The following is a 26,542-nucleotide window of genomic DNA, read 5'->3' as shown; positions in this document are numbered from 1 at the left end:
AAAGAATTAGAACCAATAGGAAGAGCCACAAGAAAGAGGAAGCAAAACAGAAAAGGAAAAAAGAGCAAATAGTATGCTTCAATCTGTATTCTAACTCCGTAGTTCTTTCTCTGGATGTGGATAGCATTTTCCGTCATGAGATTTCTGGAGTTGTCTTAGAAGATCCTTGCATTGCCGAGAAGGGTTAAGTGTATCAAAGTTAGTCACTGTGACTATGTACAATGTTCTCCTGGATATCTGCTCACTTCATTCAGCATCCAACTAGTGTTTATTAAGGGGCTACTATACCAGGTGTATTGTGCTGATCAGTGGGAATAAAAAGGCCAAAACAAAAAGTCCCTGCTTTCAAAAAAATGGGACTAATGGGGAAAACAACATGCACGTACCTGTAGAATAAATTGGAGGTAATCAACTGAAAAAAGGCCATTAAGCAGGACTAGGAATTTACCTAGTGCCTGCTATATGTTCTGTCATAGATAGTTATTACTAAGTATGTTGATCAGGACATCTTTTAAAGCACACCCGTTTCACATTCTGTTGTTAGTATTAATTGAAGATTTGACTCACTAATTAAACAAAATTGAATACCTCCTTTGTTCAGGGCTCAAGCATATTGGGAAGCTAGGATTTTTCCCTAGCCATCCACATGTATATTTGCTTAGGTGCCTTATATATCATTCTTGCCCTCTTGAAATTTACAGTGTGATTTATAAAGACTATTTCAACATCAAGCCTGTTAAGATAATGATATTAATATAAAAATTTTTGTTTTCTTCTGTGTTTGATTTGTACTGTGGTAGGGAAGGCAGGGTAAATTGAAATTCTTTAGGAATTAAGACCTAGATTCTAGCTCCATCACTTATAAAATGAGATTAATAAATTGGGACTTTGACAATTTATAAAATAAGATGGCTAATTTCTTTTTAAAAAAATTTTAAATTTTTAAAAATTTTGTTAATTTTTTTTAATTTATCAACAATCGCTTCCATATGCTTTTGAGTTTAAAATTTTTCTCCCCCTTCCTTCCTACCACCCTCCCGAAGACGGTGCACAATCTGATATAAGCTATACATTTATATTTCTTTCTTTTTTTTTAATTTTTAGGCAGTTGGGGTTAAGTGACTTGCCCAGGGTCACACACCTAGTAAGTGTCAAGTGTTTGGTCTGAGGCCGCCTTTGAACTCAGGTCCTCCTGACTTCAGGGCCAGTGCTCTATCCACTGCCCCACCTAGCTTCCCCCTATACATTTTTATTTCTGTTAAATGTATTTTCACATTACTGATGTTGTAAGTAAAAATTAAAACCAATAGGAGGAACCATCAGAAAGAGGAAACAAAACTCAACAGAAGAGATAAAAAAATAGCAATTCAACTTCCATAGTTCTTTGAATTGTGGATAGCATTTTCCATTACAAGGCCTCCGGAGATGTCTTAGATCCATGTATTGCTGAGGAGGGTTAAGTTTGTCGATATTAGTCATCACACAACTTGGCTGTTACTGTGTACAACGTTCTCTTGGTTCTGCTCACTTCACTCAGCATCAGACCATACAAGTCTTGCCAGGTTTTTCTGAAGTCAGCCTGTTCATCATTTCTTATAGCACAATAGTATTCCATTACATTCATATACCACAATTTGCTCAGCCATTCCCCAGTTGATGGGCATCCTCTCAATTTCCAATTCTTTGCCACCACAAAAAGAGCTGCTATGAATATTTTTGTACATGTGGGTCCTTTTCCCATTTGTTTGATCTCTTTGGGATATAGCCCTAGATCGAAGGGTATGCACATTTTTATAGCCCTTTGGGTATAGTTCCAGTTGTTCCCCGAAATGGTTGGATCATTTCGCAACTCCACCAACAATGCATTAGTGTTCCTATTTTCCCACATCTTCTCCAACATTTATCATTTTCCTGTTTTGTCATGTTGTCCAATCTGATAGGTATGATGTGGTACCTCAGAGTTGTTTTGATTTGCATTTCTCTAATCAGTAATGATTTAGAGCATTTCTTCATATGACTATAGATGGCTTTAATTTCATCATCTGAGAACTGTCTGTTCATATACTTTAACCATCTATCAATTGGGGAATGGCTTGTATTCTTGCAAATTTGACTTAATTCTCTATATATTTGAGAAATGAGGCCCTTATTGGAGAGACTGGTTGTAAAAATTCTTTCCCAATTTTCTACCTCCCTTCTAATCTTAGTTGCAGTGGCTTTGTTTCAGTTTAACATAAAGATTGATAATTTCTATCTTGCTTCTCTCATTCAGTAGTTGTGACAATCAGGTGAGATAATGAATGCAAAAGGACTTTATGCCTGTTAATCAAGAAACTTAGGATATGAGGTATAATTTGGATTTTTTGCTTGGTTGAGAACAGAGTAGAAATTTTTGTTTCAATCCTCATGGTGAAAATATTGCAAATATATATTCAACATGTGGCTGCGTTAGTGGAGGTAATTTAGCTTTAGCTTTAGGATTACAAAGCGATTTTTAAAACCATGTTAACTATCAGGTAAATTATAGTAATGTAGAAGATAGACCCTGAATCTGCATTAGCATTAGTAATATTCCTGGACATATTTAATTTTGAAAAAAACCAAAAATAACCTCAAATTGCCCCCTCCCCCCATGATATCAATTTATTTTGGTGTCTTTTTTTTTTGATAGAAATTGAAAAAAAAAGTTTACTGAAGTATTTCAGTTAATCATTGTTTTACTTAATGAAGTTTTTAGACATGGGGGATTTCAGATATCTGCTGGCTACTGTTAAATAATCTTTTGTTTTTATATTGCTTACATTCCCCAATATATTCTACTGCACGTACATACTCTACCCTTTTAAAGATTCATCCTTTATAAAAAACAATGGAAAAAAAAGGAAAATTCAGCAAAAGTAGCCAGTACATTAGCCAGAGCAGCATATTGTGCTTGACATCCCTCAACTTCTGCAAATGAGGCAAAAGAGTGCATCCTAATATCTTTTCCTTGGGACCAAGCCTGGTCATTATATTTTCACAGCATTCAGTTTCTGTGGTCATTCTTTTTCATTTATGTGGTTGTAATTATTATGTATATTGTTTTCCTCGTTCTGCTTACTCCATTTTGCATATAGGCTTTTCCATGCTTCTTTGTAGTAGTCACATTTATTGTTTGTTACAGCACAGTCATGTTGCATTCCATTCACATACCACAACTTGTTTAGTCATTACTTGTTTAATGGGCATCTACTTTGTTTCCCCTTTGCTGCTGCAACTGCTGCTGTAAATGTACTTGTAAATATGTCTGGCTTTTTAAGTTATGAGAGCTTTTTGTAGCTGTAGTCCTGCATGGCTTTTTTTTTTTCTTTCCATGAAAGAGATAAATTTATAATGGGTCTGGAAGGGACCTTCAGAAAAAGAGAAGTGAATTGAGTTTTAAAATGTGCAAAGCAGTGTGGTTTATTAAAAAAAAGTTTGTCATTTACTGTGAGAGCCTTTTTAGACACACAGGATCATAAGATGTTGAACCTAGAAGGGAATTTAGAAATCATCCAGTGCCATGCTGGGGAAGAAACTGAGGCCTAGAGAGATTAAGTGATTTGTTCTGAAACATTGCATTGCACGTAATTACATTTGGGAAAGAGCAATGGGAACGGACGGACGCTATTTTGATGAAGTATATTGTGGGAACTAGTATTAGAGGGTCAATTTAGACTCAGATAAAGTTCTAATTTATTCTTAAGATGCGGAATATCTTAGTTTGTAATAATTTTGAACCATTGATTCAGAACTAGAATAAAAGGTTCTAACTAGTAACACTCAAAGGAGTTAAATTCCTACTTCTGACTTGCACATAGTAGGTAAGCAGCAAATCTTTGACAGTGTTAGACTCTTCTTTACTGGTACTTAATGCCTCAGAAATAACTGATTTCATTAATGATTTACAAACTCAGTAATACAATGTTTCTTTAATTTCTGAGATCTTATTTTGAGCTCTTAGTTTCAATGTTGCACACATCTGTAGTGATACTTTTAAGGAAGATTTATACTTTATTGCATAAGGATTATTTTTGCACTATAAACAACTCTAAAGTTGGAACATAATGCTATTTTTTTAACATTTTTGAACAGAAGTAATTTTAAACTGTTGCTTAATTGTGATACCACTTTATCCTCCCATTTAATTGTCACGTCCTTTACTACTCTTGGAAAGTAGGGAAATAACCTAATCGTTTCTATTTGGCAAAGTGGGCTGGTGAAAGGCACTCCCTTTTAATGTCTCCTAATTGGTAAATAGAAACAGTTTCCTATAGATGAATTTGGAATTTATCCTTATTCACAGATATTTTATTTATTGGCCCAGCATTGAAAATCTTTCCCTTTTCCTTTCCCTAAATATCTTTTTTTTAACCTCTTGACAGACTTAGATTAAACCTACTAAACTGAAAGTTTTAAATTTATTTGTGCATTTATCAAATATTAAGCACCTGATCTTTGCAGGTTGATGACACAAAGAATAGTTAGGGAACAGTTTCTGCTCCTGTGGAGTTTGTAGTCTAGAAGGTGGTTAAAACATAAAAATGATAACCAATATTATGTGATGAATTTACTAGCAAATTACAAAACAAGTGGATGGGGAGGATTTTGTAGAGAAAGAAGCATTTGAAATTGAGCTTTTAAGGTTTATTAGGAATTAGCCAGCATGGCATGACAGGCTCCCACGAATGATGGAAATAAAGATGTAGAGGTAGGAGAATGTAGCATATGTTCAGTGGAAATTGCGTTTTTTGATTTGGCTGGAGTGTACAAGTGCATAAAAGGGAGCCAGTATCAAAAAAGGTGGCCAGCAAGTAAAGTAGCACCTTCTGGTGATGAGCCTTATATGCTTCCTTTTGCTAGTCCCTCTGTAGACAGTTTATACTTAAAGTCATTATCTTGTAGGATCTGCTATTGGAAGAAGACTTCAGTAGAGGAATGTTGTAAATACCTCCAAGTAATTCTAATCCTTTTTGTATGAGAGTAGGATAAATCAATGAATAATTCAGCCTGGGGACTTCAAAGAGGAGAGCTAAAGCTGAGCCCTCAAATATATCCATCCACTGGACAGAATTAATGAGATGATTAGTGTGTTTGCCCAATAATTGAACTGGTAGGAATTTATTTTTAGAGTTTGAAAGTTAAGTTTAAAAAACTCTACCTTACACATATAATTTGTCATCATTAAAGCACTAGACTAACAGTTGCATTTTGGATCCACAGCAAGCAAGCTGTCCCAGTGCCTAATCTTATACTTTTCCCTGTTTTGCTTTTCTTCTTAGATTCCTGCTTCCCAGCCTAGAGCCTTCTCATTGTTGCTTCTTCTTTTTTTTTTTTTAAAGTGAGGCAATTGGGGTTAAGTGACTTGCTCAGAGTCACACAGCTAGGAAGTATTATGTGTCCGAGGCCAGATTTGAACTCAGGTCCTCCTGAATCCAGGGCGGGTGCTCTTATCTACTGTGCCACCTAGCTGCCCCCCTCATTGTTGCTTCTGTTAGCAGGCAGAAAGTAGAGCCCACCTGTCAGTGTCTGTCCCTAACTTTCTCCTGTCGTAAGTACTGGCTTCACCATGTCACCTATTCATACTTCCCGGGATTGGGAAAATTTGGGGATTTCGTATCAATATTTGTCTCCAGTTCTATACAAGTTTCCCATGTCATGATTCTCTATAATGAGGCCTCTAACATCAGAGAAATATATATCATTAAAAAAAATGACTACCAACATTGACAAGCTTGTTTTAAATGTAATTATCTGTTAGGAATAGCATATTTTAAAAAAAGTTTTGATCTGAGTGAAATTATAACTATCCATACTAAGGTAATGGATTTCATACTTAATGTGTGTTTATTAGAAAGTAGTGTGGTTTCTTTAAAATTGATTTCCATGACAAATTATGGTTTTATGGGGTCTTTAACTTTTATACTTTCCCCTAAGTTTGTGCGTTCTCTCCCCCCCCTCCACCCTCTTGGTATTCTCATTCAACTTGTGCTTCACTTCTCCAGCTTTGATGCTAATTAGTTGACTACAGAGACAAGAGTAGCTAGTTTACTGATGGTTCCATGGAGGCTTGGAGACCCAGAAAAGTGAGTCTCTTAGCCAGTCCTAGTTTGAGTACTCCATGGGAGCAAGGTGGGCCCAGGCCTGAAAATATTCTAATACACTTAATAGTAAAAATTCATCTTAGCTATTTGTTAATATCTTGAACTATGATAAAGTCCTACACGTACCCAAGAAATTATGGTTTTATTTCTTGCTCAGGTATCAAAACAAGATGTCAGTGCCTGTCCTTGTGGACTTTTGTTGTAATAAATTGTGAAGGAATATAAGACTGTTTTTGGACTCAGATTAGTTATGTGTGTGGATAACATAGAAGTCTGTGATATTCCTTCGTACGTTCTGGTACCAGTGATAACCTTAAAGCGATACAGGAAAATTGCATTTAATAGCACTGTGATTTATACATTTGAGTTTGCGAATCTGTCAGCTGATTTAATGTGTGTGAAGTCCTTCAAAATACTGGTTGTTCATGTGCTGAAGCTGGCTGTCTGGACTGCAACCAAAACAGCTTTACATGAGTGAACTTTTAAGAGGACACAGACCACAAACATGTAAAGACTCAGTCTAACTTTATTTAGGAGATAAACCTTTTTTAAAATATTCATTTTTATAAGCATTTATTATCTCTTACACTGTTCTGTTTCCCTTCCCATTGAACAGTAGAATGAAAAAGCCCTCATAGTAAATATGTATCCCATAGCAAAACAAATTTCCATGTTGACCATGTCTAAAAATGTTTAGGAGAAAATATTCTTTAATTTTCAACCAGATTCTTTTCCCTAAACCTAGTCTATTCCAGTTCCATTTTTCTCTATGGTTCCCAAAAATTTTCTGAAGGTTCCACTTTGTTTTTATACATAATTCAGGCTGTGTGCCCCCTACCTCCTCTTATTTGAATACCAAACTGGGGGCTAGGATGAACTCCCCTGTTTATCTGAACAGATAGGTAATCTGGTTTCTAACTTCAGTTGGACCATTCTCCTTCTTTCTGGTTTCCTTTTGTACCTATTATCTTAGGTTCTTATTTAATCTCTCAGCCAGTCTACCTGGAGCCTTTCTTGTTTATTCGATAATAATTAACAATATTCTTTAATCTTGGATACCCCACAAGGCAGCTTTTAATTAGATCAAAGATATATTCCAGACTTGCTCTCTGTTTCCTTTCTGCCCCATTGGGTACATGGCCTCAGCCCTTTCTAGAGCAGTTTTTACTATTACAAGAAAAGTAGAACTGTAGCTCTGTATCTAGTGCATATGGAGATAATTATTACTTTTAGTTGTTGTAGGCAAAGTAGAGATGGATGATAAATCATTTTAAAAAGCATTAGAAGAGCTGAGTCGTATTTCTCGTTAGTCATGTAATTTTGGTTGTCACCTCCCCTTGGTCTCCCTTTTCTCATCTGTACAGTGGGAATAAGCCTTGTTTTGTCTGCCTCATAGAATGACTTTATAAAATAAATATAAAATGACTAGATAATTAATGTAGACCCAACCCTTCCAGTCCTGACTTTTCTTGATTCTGTGGTTGAAAGGTCATGCATTTGAGGCCTAGGTAATAGGAAGTTGAGGATTGATTATAATGTGGAACTGTAAGTGGTAATAGGAAAATTTGCAGGGCCTTGTTGGTTTTTTTTTTGGGGGGGGAAGATGAGTATGAGGAAGAAGAAGGGAATGGAAGAATGATGAAGGAATGTGGTTTTCTGAAGGTTACATTTCAGTGATTCATAGCCACATAGATTTATTGAGTTTATTTTTTAAAATAGTATTTTATTTTTTCTAATTACATGTAAAGACAGTTTTTAACATTCATTTAAAAACATTTTTCAGTTCCACATTTTCTTTCTCCCTCCTTAACCTCCTGCATCTCTAAAATGATAAGCAGTGTGATATAGGGTGTATATGTGCAGTCATATAAAATATTTCCATATTTGTCATGTTGTGAAAGAAGAAATAGACCAAAAGGAAAAAACCATGAAAAAGATAAATGAAAATAGTATGTGCTTTGATCTGCATTCAGACTCCATCAGTTCTTTTTCTGGAAGTGAATAGCATTATCCATCATGGTCCTTTGGAATTGTCTTGGATCATTGTATTGCTGAAAGGAGATAAGTTATTCATATTGCTGTTACCGTGTACAGAATTCTCCTGGTTCTGCTCACTTCACTTTGCAACAGTTCATGTAAGTCTTTCCAGGTGTTTCTGAAATCTGCCTTGTTATTTCTTGTAGTGCGGTAGTATTCCATTATATTCATATATCATAGTTTGTTCAGCCACTCCCCGATTGATGGGCATCCTCTCAATTTCCAGTTCTTTGCCATTACAAAAAGAGCTGCTGTAAATACTTTAAAATTCATGTAGGTGCTTTCCCCCCTTTAATGATAGCTTTGGGATATAGACTTATTAGTGGTATTGCTGGGTCAAAGGGCATGCACAGTTTGGTTGCCCAAAGGCCGTAGTTCCAAATTGTTCTCCAGAATGGTTAGATCAGTTCACAGTTCCACCAGCAGTGCATTAATATCCTAATTTCCCCATATCCTCCAAAACATTTATCGTTTTCTTTTTCTGTCATGTTATCCAATCTGATACGTGTGAGGTGATACCTCAGAGTTGTTTTAATTTGCATTTCTTTAATCAATAGTGATTGACAGCATTTTCTCATATGACTATAAATAACGTTGATTTCTTCATCTGAAAACTGCCAGTTCATATCTTTTGACCATTTATCAATTGGGGAATGTATTGTATTCTTATAAATTTACTCAGTTCTCTATATATTTGAGAAATGAGGCCTTTATCAGAGACACTTGCTATAAAAATTGTTTTCCAGCTTTCTGTTTTGCTTCTAATCTTGGTTGCATTGGTTTTGTTTGTGCTAGAGCCTTTTAATTAAATATAATCAGAATTCACCATTTGATATCTCATAATGCTCTCTATCTCTTGTTTGGTCAAAAATTCTTCCCTTTTCCATAGATCTGATATGTAAACTATTCCTTGCCCTTGTAATTTGTTTATGGTCTCATTCTATATGTCTAAATCATGTACCCATTTTGATCTTATCTTGGTATACAGTATAAGATGTTGGTCTGTACCTGGTACCTACTCTATTCCACTGATTGACCAACCTATTTCTTAGCCAGTCCCAAATAGTTTTCATGATTGCTGCTTTATAATGTAGCTTGTAGGCCACCTTCTTGTGCATTTTTTTCATTAATTCCCTTGGCATTGTTCACTTCCTGTTCTTCCAGATGAATTTTGTTATTTTTTTCCACCTCTATAAAATAGTCTTTTGGTAGTTTGATTGGTGTGGCACTGAATATAGCTACATAGATTCATAGAACCTGGACCTAGAATAGGACTTGGATAGTCTGGTCTAATTTAATTTTACAAGTGAAGAAACTGAGTGTCAGAAAAATACTTTTTCTCACAACTGTCTTGTTTTGGGGGGTGGTGAGGCAATCTGGGTTAAGTGACTTGCCCAGGGTCACACAGCTAGTATGTGTCAAGTGTCTGAGGCTAGATTTGAACTCAGGTCCTCTAGTTTCCAAGGCCAAAGCTCTTATCCACTGCACCACCTACCTGCCCTCTCACTATGCTAAGTGTTGAGGATGCACAGAAAGGCAAAAACAATCTCTGCCCTCAAGGAATTCACATTATAAAGGATAAGACAATATAAGTTACCTACATAAAGGCCTAGCCAAATGGAGATATCCTCTACCTTGCAAATTAACTTTGAAACCCCCAAGCGTAGTTTGGCATAGGAACCCATGCCTCTTTCCCTAGGCATTTTGTTCCCTTTTGGGGCAGCTAGGCCTCTTCTAGAGTGGTAATCTCTCTCTCTCTCTCTCTCTCTCTCTCTCTCTCTCTCTCTCTCTTTTTAAGTAATTGGGGTTAAATGACTTGCCCAGGGTCACACAGCTAGTAAGTGTCAAATGTTTGGTCTGAGGCTGGATTTGAATTCAGGTCCTTCTGACTTCAGGGCCAGTGCTCTTTGGGTCACCTAGCTGCCCCTAGGGTGATAATCTCCAAAAATGAAACCGTCTAGGAAGGATGGTGAGAGAGGTCATTGTAGAACGGTGGAAGAAGCACTGGATTTGGATTCTAAAGCTTCAGATTCTAATGTTGCCTCTCCTGCTTCCTAGCTGTCTAACCATAGATGGACTAATCAATTTCTTCAGTAAAATGAGGAGCTTGGATTAGGAGGTCCCTAAGGAAGTCATTTTCAGCTTTGTGATCAAGAGTATTATGTTATATGTAGTTGACACTTAAGAAACATATGTTCAGAGATTGAATGAAATTTATGTGAAAGTTATACAAATATAAGGACTAGTATAATCTACGAATTCATAGATTATATAGAATGATGGAACTAGAAGAAACATTTTAGGTTATCTGAACCAAACTAGTTTTCATTTTACTAGCTGATCATCTATTTACAGATAGTAGTTACCATTTTACTAGTTTAGACAGTGCTTTCCAGATAATATCCCTGTGAAGTAGAGTTGATCTTTGTTACAATATTGCTATTATTGTGTGTAGTATTGTCCTGGTTTTGCTCACTTTGCATCAGTTCATATAAGACTTCCCAGGTTTTTCTGAAACCATCCTGCTCATCATTTCCTACAGCATAATAACATCCTGTCACAATTATATACCACAACTTGTTCAGCCATTCCCCAATTGATGGGTATCCCCTCTATTTCCAATTCTTTGATACCACAAAAAGAGCTGCTCTAAATATTTTTGTACAAATAGATCCTTTCCACTTTTCTTTGATTTCTTTGGAATATAGACCTAGTAATGATATTCCTGGGTTAAAAGGCATGCACACTTTTATATTTGGGCATAGTTCCAAATTGTTCTCTAGAATAGTTGGACCAGCTCACAACTACACTAATGATGTAATTAATGTCCCAGTTTTTCCATATCCTCCCTGGCCTTTGTCATTTTCCTTTTCTGTCATATTAGCCATTCTGATAGGTGTGATGTGGTACCTTCTTTTAATTTGCATTTTTCTATTGGATAATGATTTAGAGCATTTTTTCATGTGACTATTGGTAGCTTTGATTTCTTCTGAAACTCTTCATATCTTTTAACCGTTTATCAATTGTGAAATTACTCCTATTTTTATAAATTTGACTCACTTCTCCATATCTTTGAGAAATGGAACCTGTATCAGAGAAACTTGCTGTAAAAAATTTCCTCAATTTTCTGAGAAAGCAAAATTTTAAAAAACAGAATGATTACTGAATATTATACTGAAAGATAAGACTATACAGATATACAAAGATATAATTATTGACATTTAAAATAGTTTAGTAGTTTAGACTGTTTTAGATTCTTTAAATCTTTATATGTCCCTGATAGGTAGAGAGCTTTATCCACATCCTCATCAAGTTTGTACATTCACAGTTTCACATAACAAATCGTGTAGTTGGAAGACCTGGGTCATGATCTAGAATCAGTAAACACGTATTGTTGCAATATTTTTTCAACAGTTGGGCCAAAATAACTAAAAAACTAGGCTTCAGAAATATCTTTGGTCACTCATTCTTTCTTATTTCATTATCGAAGAAGTGGAAGTGATCAGTTAATATAGCCTTTCAGAGTAGGAGGATTTTGAGATGCATTTAAAAAATTGGTATTAATTTAAAATCACCTGCTGTATTATAATATTTTGCAATAGAAGTGTCAGGTGATCCTTAGTTTTAAATCTGTATTGAATTTTTTCTTTCTTAGACATGTTAAGTTCTAGAAAGTATCCTTTTCCAGAATAAGCCTATTTCATCCATTTTAAAAATCAGTGTATCCACCTTCAATTATTTTCTTCCAAATATCAGGATACTTAGCTGCCCAGTCTTCATCTGCACTGATTGCTTTATAGTAATATTTAAGGTTAATAATAACAGTAACAGTAGCTAACATGTATATAGCACTTAACTATGTACCAGGCTCTGCTAAATGTTTGATGATTGTCATCTCATTTGATTCTCACAGCAATCCTGAGAGTTAGGTGTAATTATTTTCCTCATTTTACAGATGAGGAAATTGAGGCAAACAGAGGTGAAGTGACTTGCCCAAGGTCACACAGCTTGTAAGTGTTTGAGACTGGGTTTGAAATTAGGTGTAGTGGTCTGTCCACTATACCACCTAGCTGCCATTATGCAATTGAACTTGATTTTTAAGCAGTCAGACCAACCACAGCTTATGGTAAAAGTTTCTTTACTCTCTGCATCTCTATTTTCTTTCACTGCCTCAGATGCATAAACTTGAAGCTTTTATCTGAATGGCTGCTTTGCTGAGAGGAATGCAGCTGCTCCATATCTATCTTTGTAACACTTCTTTTCCTTCTCTTTGTTTGCATACCACAAATAGCTGATGCAACTTGATCTTTTTCTTTTATTCCATCTGCATATTTTGTAATATTCCCAAGGCATCTTGTCCTTTTTAGAGTTAATATAAGCATATTCATACTGTTCAGTTGTGTCAGATTTTTGTTCTGTTGTAATAAGACTTTTTTTGTGGTGGCAATATTTCCATCTGACTTTTTCTTCCTTTTGTCCATTTTGTTAAACACTCTTTTAAAAAATTAACACAACTGTTGGTTATATGGTAGGCAGCAGTATATCACATCAATGCATAATGATAGGCAAGTGCAGACTGACAACATATTGACCTTTTACTCAAGTATTGCATTGATTGAATTTGGCTCCCATTAAATTCAGCTTGTTATCATTTTATAATTCACACTAAATACAATTTTATATTATATGGACACTCATAAATCATGACTTAGTTGTAATTTGTCTTGCAGCCATTTAAACTTTACATTTTATTCTCATGTTGCCTGTTGATGTATGAACAATCAAGCACTTGGTAAATTCTGCTTTGTAGTGATAGGAAGAATTGCTATTGAAGGATGTTCATATAAGCTGTTAGCCTGTAGTAACTAAAGCCTCAAACTTCAGAAGGATCATAACTTCAGGTTGTCCAGATTCTTAATCAGTGTGCAGCACATGAGGGGTTAGAGTTGGTGCCCCTTGCAGCTACTATTCAGCTTCTGAAGTGGCCTTCTGCATTAGTCCCAAATATATGGGATCCCCATACCCCATCCTTTCTAGGAAAAGGAAGTACAGGTACTTGGCTATTCTGAGCCATCCCAAGCTCTTTAGCATTGCAATATCATTGCACTTTGGAGAAAATTCTGACTTGGAGGCATTCAGTTATGAGCTCACAGTCATTTAGCCACAAGCTTCTCTATTGGTTCCTCAGCCAAGCATATACCTTCAGCGAGTCACTTTCCCCTCTCTGGGACTCATTTCTCTTCGTCATCTTAAAATAACAATTCTTTAGGGTTCTAGATAAAGTTAGAGTACAATCTTACCCCTCTTTCAAATTTCTCTGTTTCTGTTGTAGGTACCACCATTCTTCTAGTCATACAGTTTTCTAGATAACTATTTTTTTCATTTCTTACATGCTCTTCTCAATAATGCTCACTGTGTTGTTTGGTTTTTCTGTCTAGAATAGCACACTGGATTTTTGTGCAGAGGAAAAAGTCAACAATGATTTTAGATTCTGTTTCTGTGATGTTTCTCAACAACTCAAATTACACATAAACCTTAATTTTTGTATTTAATACTTCACAAGATCCACCGTTCCTTTGATGGGAATATTTCACCCACCAGTGCATAGCACATTCCCTCAGAGGCATACTACATGGTGTTTGTGTGTTGATGGTTTACTAATCAGATTTGCTAGCCACCCTTTTGTCCTTTACTCAGCAAAGCTGACCCTTGGATGAAAAACTCTGTCCATTTCAAGGCTACATTAGAAAGATGCTTTTTGAGTTTGGTGGAACGTACCAGGGCTGCTTGGATACTACATTGGAGCATTAAGTAGGTCTTCAGTAGAGGTATCATAGATGTGGTAATAGATAGTGTTAAAAGAGCATGGTATAGTGCTTATAGTACCAGATCTAAAGTCAGGAAGACTTGGTTTCAAATTCCACCTCTGACGTTTAGTTGTATGACCAAAAACATGTAAATGATTTAATAGTGCCTGGCACATAGTAAGCATTTAATCATAGCTTCCCAACGTGGGTGATACCACCACCTGAAGGGCACCAGACTGATGATCCAGGGGGAGGGCAGTGGTGGCCTTAGGTGCATTTGGGAGGTGTTGAATAAAAATAGGAGTTAACTTAACCTAATCTTTGGGAGGTGCTGAGTAATTTTTTTTAAAAGGGGGCAGTAGGCCAAATATTTTATTGCTCACTATAGAACAGAATCCCCTTAATTAAGTTTGGATTCACTCAAAGGTCTGTACTTGAGGATCTGGAGGGCTACATGTAGTCTCAAGGCTGCAGGTGCCCCACCCTTGGACTTATTATTAAATGATCCCTGTTAGTAGAAATCAAGTTTTCTGGTATTTTGATACTAGACTTTCCATTTGCTAAATAATAATACCAATATTTTTGCTAGTAAATTGAGGATTTACTTATATATGATAAAATATTAGTTGGAGTTAGGATTAGAGGTCACTTAGTCTAACCTATTCTTGACTTACAGGTTAGGATGGAGGAGGTTGAAATTGAAATTCTAGAATTAACGTTAGCCCATACTTTGTATAATTTAGTCTCAAAATGTTTCATTTCAGGCTTTTTTCATGTAAACTACTAAAGGCACTTAGTGGAAATTAGTTAGCATTTTTCAGGAGTTGGTATAATGGAGAACATGTAACATAATGAGGGCACGGTAATGAAGTGAGGTATTGGACTAGATAGATGATATCAGAGGACCCTTCTAGCTCTAGTCATAGGATGAAGACTCTTTTGTCCTAAGAGATGAGTTGTGAAGCCATGAAAATGTCATCTTTTTAGGCATACAGCTTTTACTTGTAGCATATTCATAAGATCAGGGATTTAGTGTTGGAAAGGACAGAGGTTATGGAAAGGACTATTAAATGTAAACAACATATTTTTAGAGCTTTGCTTGAAATTGAGTGCTTGGAACCAAGAAGTAACATGAGCCAGTATCTTGGTTCAGTGGGAAATGTGTTGCATTTGTAGTTAGAAGTCCAGGGAATTAAACTAATTCCCTGATCTGTAACTTACTGCTTTTATGAACTTAGGCAATTCACTTAACTTTTCCAGGCCTCAGTTGTCTCATGAGGATGTTGAATTACATGACCTCTGAGGTTGATTTCTAGCTCTCAGTTCATGATCTTAGATCTTACTACTTCTGATCTTTTACATATGCTGAAACTAGGACGCTCTCACATCAGACTATCAAGGGGGTTGCAATCAGTGTCTTCCCATTGCCTCATCTTGTGAGAGATTTGTTTTAAAGGAGTCCTCAATAGTAAATAAAATGAGAACTAGGTCCCCCGTGGTTGTGACAGCCTTTCCAGGACTTTTTCAGATATTTCCAAGAAATTGTTACCTAGCAACTACTAACCCTGTTTTATTAGATTTCATTAAAGTTAGAATTTTTATGGGGGAACAAAAATTCTAGAGCTATCTCACTAGCTCTAATCTGATAGAATTCCACTTAGGTACAACTTTCATGTTTTTAACTGTTTCATGGTTTTCTGTTGCCAAAACTGTCCTAATCTTTTGCCTAAATCTTCTGTTGATAACCTTTTTTGCCCTTAGGTAACCAGGTTCTTGGTAAACAGATACACTGGTCTCTTGCAGGGCCCATATTTGAAGCTTTCTTCCTTAAGAGAACTCGTCAATGCTTTGAGACCAGGGTAACCACCATGCACTAAGGAGAATTGGAGTAAGACTTTGGTGGAAGCATTGAAGCAGTTATGTCTTAGGACCCTGTTCTAATTAATAACTTTTTCTTGAAATGCTGAGACTAAAGCTCATTCCTTATGAGGGACCAGCTGAAGAAACTAGGAATTTTTGGCTTAGAAAAGAGAAAATGTAAGTGAGGTATCATAAATGTCTTCAACTATTGGAGAGGCTATGACGTTGAAAATTAATAGAACTTAATATATTTGACCTTTTGGGTAGAACTAGGAGCAGTGGGTAAAACTTGCAGAGGCAGATTTTGGCTCAGTGTCAAGAAAAACTTGTTAGGATGATAGCTGCCCCAGAGTGGCATGGTCTGTGGACATGAGCGGATTTTCCTGTTGTCACAGAAGATCCTCAAGCAGAGGCTAGATGACTACTTGTCAGGATCCTGTAGAGGGAATTCTTTAGTTTGGATTAGATAGTTTTTGAGATCTCTTTGCACTTGTGAGCCACTGTTTGGTACTCTTCAGCTATCTCTATAGAACTCATTTTTGCCTGTGGTTATAAAAATACACCCAAATATTTTATTTAGGTCTGTGATAGCCTTGATACCAGGAGATATTCTTTCCTACAGCAGATCATAGCCCTTCCACATCATCTCATTTTGTGTGATACTGGTCCCTAAATTTCCATAAATCTCCTCCATAGAGGATCTGGTCAGTGTGATGAAGGCTGTCTTTTGGTTCTTTTATTTCTGTATTGAAATTGTATGTACCAGTGTAATATACCACTTTGACTGTCTCTCACTCTGGCTACGTAACCATCTTTATTAAAAATGAAAGAAAGGGGGCAGCTAGGTGGCTCAGTGAATAGAGCACTGGCCCTGGAGTCAGGAGGACCTGAGTTCAAATGCGGCCTCAGACACTTAACACTCACTAACTGTGTGACCCTGGGCAAGTCACTTAACCCCATAGTCTATCAAAATACAAAAAAGAAAGAGAGAGAGAGAGAGAGAGAATTTCCCAATGGTTATACTCCAACTAGAATGAAACACCTTCCTAAAATAAAGTCTGGCAGAGTTTCTTTTCCTTTTAACAGTAACAACAGTAAAATTTAGAGGTTATAGTTTTATTTTTAAATCAGTATTAGTAAGTGAGAGACCTTAGCAAAACATGGTGTGATTTTTGTTACTTTTTTTTACATATTGACAAAAAACCCAAAGTTCGCTTTTTTTGTGTTGTTTTTATTTTGGCTGGGCAATGAGATTAAGTGACTTGCCGAGGGTCACACAGCTAGTAAGTGTTATGTGTCTGAGGCTGGATTTGAAATCAGGTCCTTCGACTCCAGAGCCAGTGCTCTATCCACTGCACCACCTAGCTGCTCCCCACAGTTAAATTTTTCAAGAGATTTTCTAAGCTTGAGACAAGGAGCTTAGAACATGTTTGTTGCCTTGTTAGAATTTGGTTTCTTGCTCTTGGGGTAGAGAGTGGCAAGGGATGAGGAGGAAGAGGCAAAGTAGGGAAAGGGTACAGATCTGTGATATTATTGGTTTAAATAGCTCCCTGTGGGGAAATAACTACTGATGAAGATTTGTAACTTTTCTGTACCTTATAGACTTTGAGCAGGGATTCTTTTTTGTGTGTATTTTGGGGGGTTTTTTTGGGGGGGCAGTTGGGATTAAGTGACTTGCCCAGGGTTACACAGCTAGCAAATGTCAACTGTCTGAGGGCGGATTTGAACTCAGATCCTCCTGACTCCAAAGCCAGTGCTCTATCCACTGTGCCATCTAGCTCCCCCCCTTGAGCAGGGATTCTTAACCTGAGGTCCAGAAAAGAAATTTTGATAGCTGTACTTCAGTACAGCTTTTAATTTCCTTTGTAATCCTGTGTGCTTAAAGATTTTCTGAGAATGCATCCATAGATTTCACCAAATTGCCAAAAGGGTCTATGACCCTTCCCCTCCCCACCAAAATGTTAAGAACTCTGAATAGAGAGTTTCCTGGGTGCACTGAGAGGGCATTAAGAGGTTCAGGGACTTACCCCAAGATCACATAGTCAGTATGTGTCAGAGTTGGGACTTGAATTCAAGTCTTGATTCTGAGATTTGTTCTCTATCTGCTGTACCAGGATGCTTCTCTTAGTCATTTTCCACTGAAAGGAAGATAGGGCAGGGATGTACTTTTTTTTTTTTTAAATTTTATTTCTTTCAGTCAACCAAAATCCACCTTCACAGCCCTTCCCCATTCCCCATTGAGAAAGAAAAAGAAAATCCCAAACTCCTAAAAAGCTCTTTTAGATTGACTCTTTGGCTAAGGTAATGCCATGTCTTTTGGTCCTGATTTGGCTCCTCTAATTGTATAAATGGGATATTGAATTTTGGGGAGGAGAAATGACTTTTCCATTTCATATAGCTTAACCAGATAGGTCTCCTTTCTCTCTAATCTACATTATGTAGGAAGGAAGGGAAGGGGAAAGGAAGAAGAGGAAACATTTATTGTACTGTATATTAGGCCCTGTGCTAAATGCTTTACAAATATTATCTCATTTGATCCATATAACAACCCTTGGAGGTTAGAGAAATTAAGTGATTTGCCCAGGATCACTCAGCTGTACATGTCCCAGACTAGATTTGAACTTAGGTCTTTCTGGTTCCAAGCCCAGTGCTCTATCCCTGCTCCAGCATCGTGGGTAAACTTTAAAGTGAATAGTAGACAAATATATTACTAATAAGCTTAATAATAATAGTATTTGACTTATATAGTTCTCTAAAGTTAAGAAAGTACTATGCATATATTATCTCTGCTGAGCCTCAACAAAAAAGTTGCATAGGTCTTTTCCACTTTTAAGATGAGAAAACTGAGCCTCAAAGAGGTTGTGACCCTCTCATGATTACATAGTTAATGTTAGTGCTAACTCCTAAGTCCAGCACTTTGTAGACCAGACTAGTACATGGTGCTCTTTTTATTTTATCATCACCAACTTTATTCTTTTTTATTGTGTTGTGCTGTATTCTTTTGTATTTTCTTTCCATAGATTTTTGTCCCAGGCTCTCTAGTCAACGTGTATGGCAAGAATAGATCTTGAGTCATCTGAACATACCTTTTTTCACTTGGGTGATAGTGCCTCTGACATAGCCTTTCCTTCTCTTTGGAGTCTTAACTTGTCATTACATATGGGGACTTTTGGGTACTTAGACATTGAGAATATAGGAGAATTATGACACATAGCTTCTACCCCAAAAGAGATTCTTTTCTAGTTGAAGATAAATGAAACAATAATTTAAGACAGATCATCATATAATACTATATTGTATAGTATATGTGTTTTCTGGTGTTAAAATGATTTAGAAGAAAGAGAACTCCCCTCAGGGGTAGAAAAGAAAGTAAGGAATCACTGGAAATCTTCAAAGATGCTCCCCATGCAGGTTATGCACACTAACCATTAAGCGTCCCATAGGTCTCTATCCTAGGCCATCTTCTCTCTTTATATTACTTAGCTTGGTGATCTTATCACTGCCTTTCAGATCTTGAGTTGGATGTCTATCTTTTGCCATCTTTGCTAATTTGAGAATGAGGTAAAATTTTCATAGTTATCTTATGTTAACAATGTTCTCTTTTCACCAAGGATTTTTTTGGTTCAGAACTGTTGAGCCATTTTGTGAGGATTTATTTTTAGTCAAGTTTTGCTAGTGGGGAAAAATGTTAACTTGCTTGGGTTTCTGCAACCAATATTTATAGTTGTGGAGGATGAGAAGAAAGTAGAAAGGAAAAAAGGGTCATTCTCCCTAGTGCTGGAACCTGTCCTTCATTTCTCTTAGGACTAGGCGCATGGCCCCAGTCCCAGAGTTTGCCTATTTGGAAAATGGACCCTGGAACTGAAAGCCCTAGGTTTTGGCCCCTGTCCCGGGAATCTCTGGCTTGTCTCCTTGAATTGGTGCTTGGGGGTTCCCATAGTTCTTTGGTCTGTCTCACTGATCCAGTAGTTTCCAAGACTTGGTGTAAATAAGATACTTCAGAATTAATGTGTGTCAAATAAGTAACCTTTCTAAATTTTTTAACAAAGTTAAAAAAATTCCTATGGGAATGAATGATACAGAAAATAGACTCCTATAATGATTGTGGAAATCATAGACTCTAAAGTTAGATGCGACTTAGGATGATCTAATCTTAACTCTCTTCTCTACCCTCCCCCATTATTACAGATAAGGAAAATGAAGACCAAGAAGTTGAGTGATTTGCCTCAGTCATACAGGTAGTAAGGGTAGAGCTAGGATTTGAATAGCCAGTGAGATGTGGTGGGGAAAGTTTCCTGCATTTGGAGCCAAAGGACCTGGATACAAATTCTAGCTCTGCTGTGATCAGCAAAGTAGTCTTAACCTTTCTGGGACTCAGTTCATCTACATAAATTGGTTGGCTTAGAGAACCTCTAAAGTCTCTTCTACCTTTAAATCCCATGATCTGATCATCTCTGTACTGGGAAACATTCAGTTCTGATTGAAATAATCTAAATTTATGAATCCACATTATTTTCCCAAGGTCTCATGTAGGTGGCAAACATATCAGGATTGAAAACTCAGGTCCTCTGATTTCATAGCCAATATTCTTTTAGTATAAAGTGCTGGTTATGGAGTAGAAGGGAAGGGAGAATACGGATGATAGGGAAGATCACCATTATTGTAGTGCCTTTTTACCTGGTTGCTTCTGCATTGTCCCTGAGGGCTCCTCTCTCCTTGTCCTTACTTGAGGCACCTTGGGCATTGGGGACCACTCAGAGTATTTTCAGGAATGATCAGACAGTTTGAGCGCACCTGACTGGTGTACTTCTTGGGTCAGTTAGGGCCTAACAGAGCTTTGATGGATGCAGAACTTTCCACCCCTCTTCCTTTACCAACTCCTTTCCTTTCCCTTCATATGGTCAGAGAGTGAAGTCCCCAACAAGTCCCTACTGCTGGCTATACTAAATTGCATTGCTTCATACTTTTTTTTTTGGAGGTAATAAAGTTCTTCTAAAATCAGAAAAATTCAGTATATTTTTGTAGTTTAGGATTGGAAAGTTATTGGAATTTAGTGGGTTTACTTAGGAAATTGCTGATATGTTTCCTCATGCTTTTCTGGAGAAGTTTTATTCATCTCTTGAATTGGAAGGACCAGAATTTCCCTGTTAGAATGAAGAATAGATACCAGCTTTGGTGCTAATAACTATAGTATGAGATTTCTCATATTTTGGACCATTTTGTGAGAAGCTGAACATTTCTTCTTTGATTTTGTTTAGAATTAAACTCTGGATCATTTGGACACATATGGCAAAAACTCTTAAAGAAGAGAACAGAATCACTTGCAACATTATACTTTGATCTATTTTGGTTTATTTTTATTTTCATTTCATTTTATTTTTATTTTCTCTTTCCTCCCCACTCCCCCCCCCCGCCCCACTGAGAAGGCTAGCAGTTTGATGTAGGTTATACATGTGTAGTCAATGCAAAACATTTCCACAATAGTCTTATTGTGAAAGAAAACATAGGGGAAAATCTCAAAAAAATAAAGTTTAAAAAAAGTACTCTTCAACCTATATTCAGACACCATCAGTTCTTTCTCTGGGGATGGCCAGCATTTTTCTTCATAAGTCCTTCAGAGTTATCTTGGATTGTTTTATTGCTGAGAATAGCAAAGTCATTTGCAGCCGATCATCTTAGAATATTGCTGTTATTTTGTACACAGTACATTTTGCTTTATATCAGCCCATGCAAATCTTTCCAGGTTTTTCTGGCAGCATCCTGTTTATCACATAATACAACTTGTTTAACCATTCCCCACTTGATGGGGTATCACCTAAATTTCTAATTCTTTGCCCCCAGAAAAGAACTGCTATAAATACTTTTGTACATATAAGTCCTTTTCCTTTTGTTTTTTATCTCTTTTGGGATACAAGCCTAGTAGTGGCACTGCTAGGTCAAAGTGTATGCATGATTTTATAGCCCTTTGTGCATAGTTCCAAATTGCTCTACAGAATGGTTGAATCAGTTCACAGCTCCACCAACAATGCATTGATATCTCATCTTTCCCACATTGCCTCCAATATTTGTCATTTGCCTTTTCTGTCCTATTAGCCAATCTAATAGGTATAAGGTAGCACCTCAGAATTGTTTTAATTTGCATTTCTCCAGTCAGTAATGAGTGAGGGTATTTTTTTCATATGGCTATAGATAGTTTTGATTACTTCATCGGAAAAACTGATCAGTTGATTATTTATCAATTGGAGGATGGCTCTTATTTTTTAAATTTGACTCAGTTCTCTATGTTTGAGTAATGAGTCCTTTATCAGAGAAACTTGCTTCAGAATTTTTTTTTCACAGTTTCTATTGCTATTTCTCTCTGTCCTGTTACCCGCAGACACGCGTACCGCCGTGCCCCCCCCCCCAGTTTATTCTGTTCTCTCTCTTCTTTCACCCTTAACCTTCTCAAAAGTGTTTCGCTTCTGACTACCCATTTTTGTTTATTTTTTTGCACTGATGTTAGCATCAGGGGTTGTTTAAATGTACATGTTTACATTTATTGCTGTGCCAGTAATCAAACTTATATATAAAAAATCTTCTACTATATCTGCTTCTGTGAAATATCCTGCATTTAGTAAGCAAATATAAACCAGTATTACTTATTTAAAATACCATATATTTAGACTTAATTGTGATATAGAAGTGACTCTGGCTCCTTGAACGCTATGACAACTCTGGCAGGTCTGATCAAGTTGTAAATGTGGTGGAGGTTTGGCGGAGACAGGGAGCGGGGGAGGCAATCCAGATTAAGTGACTTGCCCAGGGTCACATAGCTAATAAGTGTCAAAGGACAGATTTGAACTTAAATCCTCCTTGATTCCGGGACTGGTGCTGTATCCACCATGCCACCTTGCTACCCCTTACATATGGTGTTAATAATAAAGTGTTAAGTCCAGCTTAAATTTGGAGAGCCTGGTCACTAGGTTGCTTGCAAGGTAATGAACTTTTTCGGTCCTTAAATCTATTAAGATGTAGATAGGTGACCATTTAATTGGGGGGAGTGTGGCACAGGGGGTAATCCCCAGATGAATGAAATCATGCATCTTTTTAAATATTGAAGTACTTATAATTACTGTTATATTGTTCTGTGTCACGTCATTATCTTCTGAAATTTAAGCATGGGAGGGTTATATTAAGGTTTTATCTTAAGTAGTGTATTTCTTTGACTATTAGAAGATGAGATGTCTTTGTAAAAGGATTTCCATCTTATTGACTTGCCCTTGTTCTGTTTGTCCAAAGTGTCAACCCAAGAAAAAGCCTGCTCCCTTGAAATACGGAGTTGGACAACTCGTCTGGGCAAAATTCAACAGACGTCCATGGTGGCCCAGCAGAATTTGTTGTGATCCATTGATGAATACTCACTCAAAAATGAAAGGTAATTCCTATCATTGGTTTTACAAGATAGTTTTCTGTAGACTGATGAATTTGTACTTTTTATTAAACTGGAATTTTAGTTTAACAGATATGAAATTTTTTCTCAGTATTTCATGAATGAAAATATGTCTTAGTGTTCTGTTATCTTACTTTTAAAAAGAAAATTTAAAAAAATATTGTAGTTACTCAAATAGAGCCCAAGGTATTGTTTCATTTAAAGAAAGTCGTTAATGATGAGGGTAATTATGATAGCCTTACATTTATATAGTGCTTTAAGGTTCATAAAATCCTTACCTACCCTGTGATAGAAATAATACAAATATTATGATCGTTGTTTTATAGATTAGAGAAGTGACATATCACTGCTGTGTATGGGAGCTGGGACTCCCCTCTACCCCTTCAGTCACTTTCTGATTCCTTTCCAATAAATACTGCTGCACCTGTCCATAGATAAGGTGACTTGTGTGAGGTTAAGTTTACACAACTAGGTAGTCATTGTCAGGTAACACACCTTAATTTCCTACATATATAATAGAACCTTTGATCTAATAAGCATTTTGGCTTTTTTTGTCTTAGTATATTATTGATTATTAAGATTATACACTTGAAATGGTTTCATTCAGGTTGACATTTAGTCTGGCTGTATTTTGAGCAATTTTTTATTGATATGTTCAGGATGTTACTAAAGTTCATTAAGTTCATAAGAGCTATGGGGTCAAGTATGGTATAGTAGAAAGAGAATTGGGTTTGGAGTTAGGATCTGGGTTCAAATAACTAGCTGCCCTTCTTATTATTTACATGTAACTGTAAAGAGGCCACTTCCTCTTTAGACCTCAGTTTTTTGCTTTGTAAAATGAAATGATTGGACTAGATGATCACAAACATATCTTCCCAGTGATAAGTCCTATAATTCTATTAACTTCGTGTTGTAGAATTACTTAACATTGCAGTACTTTCACCCTGTCTTTTTTCCCCAACACATATGTGTACCATATGCAGGTACAGTGAGCACTGTGTCTCCCTTCCCCAGTTGGTATTAAAGGCATATAGCCATGCAGAATGCCAGTCGATGACAATAACCATATAAAAAATCTGCTTAGCTTCAAATGGGATCTTTTCAAAATGTGTCCTACTTATATGAAAAATAAATGTTATTCTAAAACTTTATTGTACTTTATATTTCCATGATTTTATCATGGCCAGTTGAATTACTGTCTTGGTTACTGAAGACATATTCTGTTGCAGTTACTATTTTCAGCTTAGTATTCAGGCCCTGGTAGGAATCTTTCAATTTAGAAAAAATAATTTTTAATTAAACACAAAGTGTGGTGGTAAATTTGAAAGCAGAAATGCAAAACAGAAGAATCTTTTTTCTGGATGAAACTTTTTTTCCTGTTTTGAGATTGAGCTTCTTTTTAGTGGCTCTGAAATTGTACAGGAAAGAGATGTCCACAGAATTTTAAATTTGAAACTGTTTTTGTAACTGCATAACCTTGTTCTTAAATTGATCAAAAGAATCTGGCAGATTGTTTTTAGAACTATCATTGTAAAAAGGTTTTAGTTCTTCAGAAAGCTGCTAACCACTCAACCTGATTTGCTACGTTTTTGCTTTGTTCTTTAATAAATAACGAGAAATGAAGAATAATCCAGTTTTAAATGTCAGTATCAAACTTTTGTTTTCTTTTTCTATAAAATATATTGATTTTTAAAAAATTCATTTCACCTAAATATAATCAGAGCTTTAGGGGATTACTTATCGAGAATTAGAGAAGGAAAGAACTTTAGAACCTAAGATGTTAGAAACCGCATAGGACCCTTTAACAGACTATTAGAATAGACTATCAGAATTAGTAGGGATATAGAAGATAGAATATAAGAGTTGAAAGGAGCCTTAGAAATCAGCTAGAATGACCCCTCATTTTCCAGGTAAGGAAACTAAGATCCAGAGAAGAGGTGACTTTTCCAAGGTCACACAGCTAGTTAATTTGCATTATGAAGAATTATTAAGAGCAGATGCTCTTAAAAACTGCCTTTGAGGGGCAGCTAGGTGGCGCAGTGGGTAGAGCTCCAACCTTGGAGTCAGGAGGATCTGAGGTCAAATATGACTTCAGACACACATAATACTCACTAGCTGTGTGACCCTGGGCAAGTCACTTAACCCTGATTGCCTTGGCAAAAAAAACAAAAACCAAAAAACCTGCTTTTGAATTTTACATGAATCCTGTCAGATTGGCTCCTATTCCAATTGCTATGGAGATTTTACAAAACAATTCCAGCTATTTGTGTCTGCAGTGGAGATTATCTTTAAAGTTCCATTACTTTTTAAAAGAAATGGGGAGGGGGGCAGCTAGGTGGCGCAGTGGATAAGCACCGGCCTTGAAGTCAGGGAGACCTTAGCTCAAATCTGGCCTCAGACCAAATACTTGACATTCACTAACTGTGTGACCCTGGGCAAGTCACTTAACTCCAGTTGCCTGAAAAAAAATAAAAAATAAAAATAAATAGTGGGTTTAGCTACTTTTTTTCCATGGTCGTCATATTTGGGTTCCTTTTGCTTAAAGTATTACATTTGAAAAAAATAGGATATCTTCTGTCCTTTAAGTGGTCCCACTTTATGTAATTCTATGAAAGTAGAATTTTCCGTACTGTCAGGTTAATCAAATGAAAATATGTCATTTTATAATTTGTCCCTATTCTGAATGGGTCATAGGGTTATAGCTTTAGAGCTGGAAGGAAAATTAGAGGCCATGTAGTCCATTCCTGTAGTTTATAGATAAGCAACCTAACAGTTCCTGTTAAGGTCACAGAGGGATTCATAAGCTACTTATAAATATTTGTAGACTTTATCTTCATAGATAATACATTGATGATCATAGAATTTTAAAGCTGGATAGAACCTTAGAGATTAAATCCAAGCCCTTCATTTTATATACAAGGTTAAGAGAAGATATAACTTGCACATGATCAGAAAAGTTAGTTAATGGCAAATCAAGGGCTAGCACTTAGGCCTCCTTCTCTAACCTGTTGTTGCTTTTAATTCACTGCCTCATGACATGCGGTGGTGATTTGGTCCATTGCAAATATCTGTTCTCAAATCTCAGCTGTGTGTTCACTATTACTTAATAATTCTTGATATTCATCTCTTAGCTTAGTACATTACAAAGTAAGTAAAGACCTAATGCTCCTATTGACCACATGACCTGGCCTTCAGCTTTATTGAGATTAGGGGCATTCATACTGAGATACTTCAACATTAAATATGTTCTGCTTACCTCCTCCTCCTCCTCCTCCTTCCATCCTTGC

General features: G+C 36.4%; 1 protein-coding gene across 8 annotated transcripts in view; it reads left to right on the top strand.

Annotated features, from left to right (window-relative positions):
- The window catches only part of NSD1 (nuclear receptor binding SET domain protein 1), a 166,487-nt gene that overhangs the window by 48,646 nt on the left and 91,299 nt on the right, over positions 1-26,542 (top strand). For all 8 annotated transcript variants that reach the window (XM_020998552.2, XM_020998554.2, XM_020998559.2 and 5 more), the window contains one exon: positions 23,105-23,240. In XM_020998552.2, coding sequence (XP_020854211.1) covers positions 23,105-23,240 — 136 coding nt within the window. The remainder of the gene's footprint in view (positions 1-23,104; positions 23,241-26,542) is intronic.

This window comes from Phascolarctos cinereus, unplaced genomic scaffold, assembly GCF_003287225.1.
Source record: "Phascolarctos cinereus isolate Bilbo 61053 unplaced genomic scaffold, phaCin_HiC Scaffold_2;HRSCAF=192, whole genome shotgun sequence".
Lineage (NCBI taxonomy): Eukaryota > Metazoa > Chordata > Mammalia > Diprotodontia > Phascolarctidae > Phascolarctos > Phascolarctos cinereus.
This window is presented reverse-complemented; position numbering and strand designations above follow the sequence as displayed.